We start from the raw sequence: 2,500 nt of genomic DNA on the forward strand, positions 1-2,500 counted from the left end.
AGGAACATCTGCATCGCCACGTCGGAAAAGGTAGGAAACCCAACACGATGGAGTGCAGCGCTTTAAAGAAGCACGACACCGGGCGACGCTGAAACTTTTGGTGTCCTGACGGAGACAAAATGTGTTTGTCATCATGAGCGACTCCGTCCCGGCGCTGCGAATCGGAATTCAATACCTTGTCTGCGATGTCACGCCGATGTAAAAGCCCGGAGCCGTTCCACTCGCGGCGAACAATGTGCTGACTGAGTGAGCTCATAAAAAGTTTGCCTTATCTTGTCGCGCGGCAAAATGAGCTCCATATTACTGCGATGCTATCTTAACCCAACCAGAACGTCTCGCCTTATCTCCACGAACCCACGTTTGGCCCTTTCACGACACATTTTTCATATTTTTGTTTAATTTGTTGCAGAGTCTCACTTTGGTGTGACAGTTTGAAGAACTGAAAAGAACCCCCCTCCCCCCACCCCCCTTTTGTTTCCTTTTTTTTTTTGTTTTGTTTCTGGAGACGAAGGCACTATGTGTTCGCCGACACTGACCGAGCTGTCACCGCTTGTTACATTTCACCATCTCTCCTGATAGGTGGGACGCTCCAACGCCAAGAAGTCCTACGAGGCCGTGATCCGACAGCTCCTCCAGAAGCCCAACGCCCGGGTGGCCGTCCTCTTCCTGCGCAGCGACGACGCCCGGGAGCTGCTGTCGGCCGCCGCCCGGCTCAACACCTCCTTCATCTGGGTCGCCAGCGACGGGTGGGGGGCGCAGGAGAGCATTGTCAAGGGCAACGAGGTCACCGCCGAGGGCGCCATCACGCTCGAGCTGGCAGCCAACCCCGTGCCGGAGTTCAACCGCTACTTCCTCGGCCTGGACCCGGGCAAAAACCGCCGCAATCCCTGGTACAGGGAATTCTGGGAGCAGAGGTTCCAGTGCTCCCTCGGGGGTGGGGGAGCGGGGGGAGGAGGAGGAGGAGGAGTGGCGGGAGGAGGAGTGGGAGGAGGAGGAGGAGGAGCGGGAACTCTCTCCCTCCCGCCCTGCGACAAGGACCTGTTGATGGACAGGGGCAGCTTCGAACCGGAGTCCAAGATCATGTTTGTGGTGAACGCGGTGTACGCCGTGGCCCACGCCCTCCACCGGATGCAGCAAAGCCTCTGCACCAACACCACCAAGCTCTGCGACAGCATGAAGGCCCTGGACGGCAGGAGGCTCTACCGGGACTACATCCTGAACGTCAGCTTCACAGGTGAGGAGACGTGCCGCGACTCCGCGGGGAAGGGCATCTGATGAAACAGGCGGTTAACACAAAAAAGGAGGTCGGGGGACTTTTGGAAAACTTGTGTCACTTTCAAAGGCTGCCTTTGAGGGGAGGCCGGTGTTTCGGGGGTGTTAAGGGTGGTGCGCTGAGGGGCTTTAAACAGAGGCAAAACATTCAGACATGGCTGGGAGCATGAAAGGAGGCTGCCTAGTTAACAGTCCTCTCATGAGTGGCTCAGAGATGTTGTCCTTCTCCTTCGGCTTCTGCAGCCAAAGCCGCGCAACATGAAAAGCGGCGAAACAAATCCTGTTAATTGCCATATATTGTCAGAAGTCGGCTCGCCATTGACACCTATTACCCCGCGTGTAATTGATAAGACACTACAAAGTTGCTCCCGCGAATGACAACTCCGGCTAATCCGTCGGCCATATCCCCCCCCCCCCCCCCCCGCCCTAATGAGATTGCGCGTGTTATAATAGCTCCTACAGTGGCTGCCTGTCTGTCTGTCGGCCCCTCCGGACCTGGGGGAGATGGAGAGGAGAAAGGGGGATTGGCTTGACTGACAGGTGGGGCACAAAAGGAGCGTTATAAATAAACTTCCGTGTCCCAGGGACTGACAGAGGTTTAGAGGTGCTTATTCCTCCGCCGACCGTGACCAGGATCCGACATCAAACCAGCCAGACAAACAGCACTAACGCTGCAGCTTTGCCACAGGACGTGGAGGGAGAGGCAGAGGGGGAGGGAGAGGGATGGGTGACTTGAGAATGCCATCGCAGGCGGAGGAGGAGGGGGGTGGGCCGACTTAATGATGAGATTGACAGGCAGACTAAAGCAAAGAGAAAATAGACGGTTTGGGTGGGTGGGTGAGTTGGGGGGTGGGTGGGGTGGGGTGGGGTTCAGGTAAGCAAAGCAAGGGGGAAGGGGGAGGAAGGAGCGGAGGCGGAGGGAGGAGAATGGAACCGAGGCAGAGTCGGAGTGGGACAGTATGCGTCAGCAGAAGAAGAGGATTCTCTTTGAAATTCCCCATCTTTATTTCTGCTACGAATCAAAGGGCTCGAAACACTCCTGTCTGAGAGCGAGGGAGAGAGTGGCAAGGAGAGAGAGAGAGCGAGAGAGAGAGAGAGAGAGAGAGAGAGAGAGAGAGAGAGAGGGGCGGCAAAGCAGACACTGTGCAGTTTGCGCATATGATAACCACTCCCTTATAGAATGCAGAGAGAGAGAGAGAGAGAGAGAGAGAGAGAGAGAGAGAGAGAG

At 56.2% G+C, this 2,500-nt stretch overlaps 1 protein-coding gene across 1 annotated transcript in view; it reads left to right on the forward strand.

Annotated features, from left to right (window-relative positions):
* grm3 (glutamate receptor, metabotropic 3) overlaps nucleotides 1-2,500 on the forward strand; it is a gene marked incomplete at both ends in the record, with an annotated part of 22,093 nt that overhangs the window by 4,356 nt on the left and 15,237 nt on the right. Inside the window, 2 exons of the mRNA XM_080002700.1 lie at nucleotides 1-30; nucleotides 580-1,234. The exon at nucleotides 1-30 is cut by the window's left edge and continues 240 nt beyond it. Of these exons, the coding sequence (XP_079858826.1) occupies nucleotides 1-30; nucleotides 580-1,234 (685 nt within the window). The remainder of the gene's footprint in view (nucleotides 31-579; nucleotides 1,235-2,500) is intronic.

The sequence above is a fragment of the Zeus faber genome (genome assembly GCF_960531495.2).
Source record: "Zeus faber genome assembly, chromosome: 6".
Classification (NCBI taxonomy): Eukaryota; Metazoa; Chordata; class Actinopteri; order Zeiformes; family Zeidae; genus Zeus; species Zeus faber.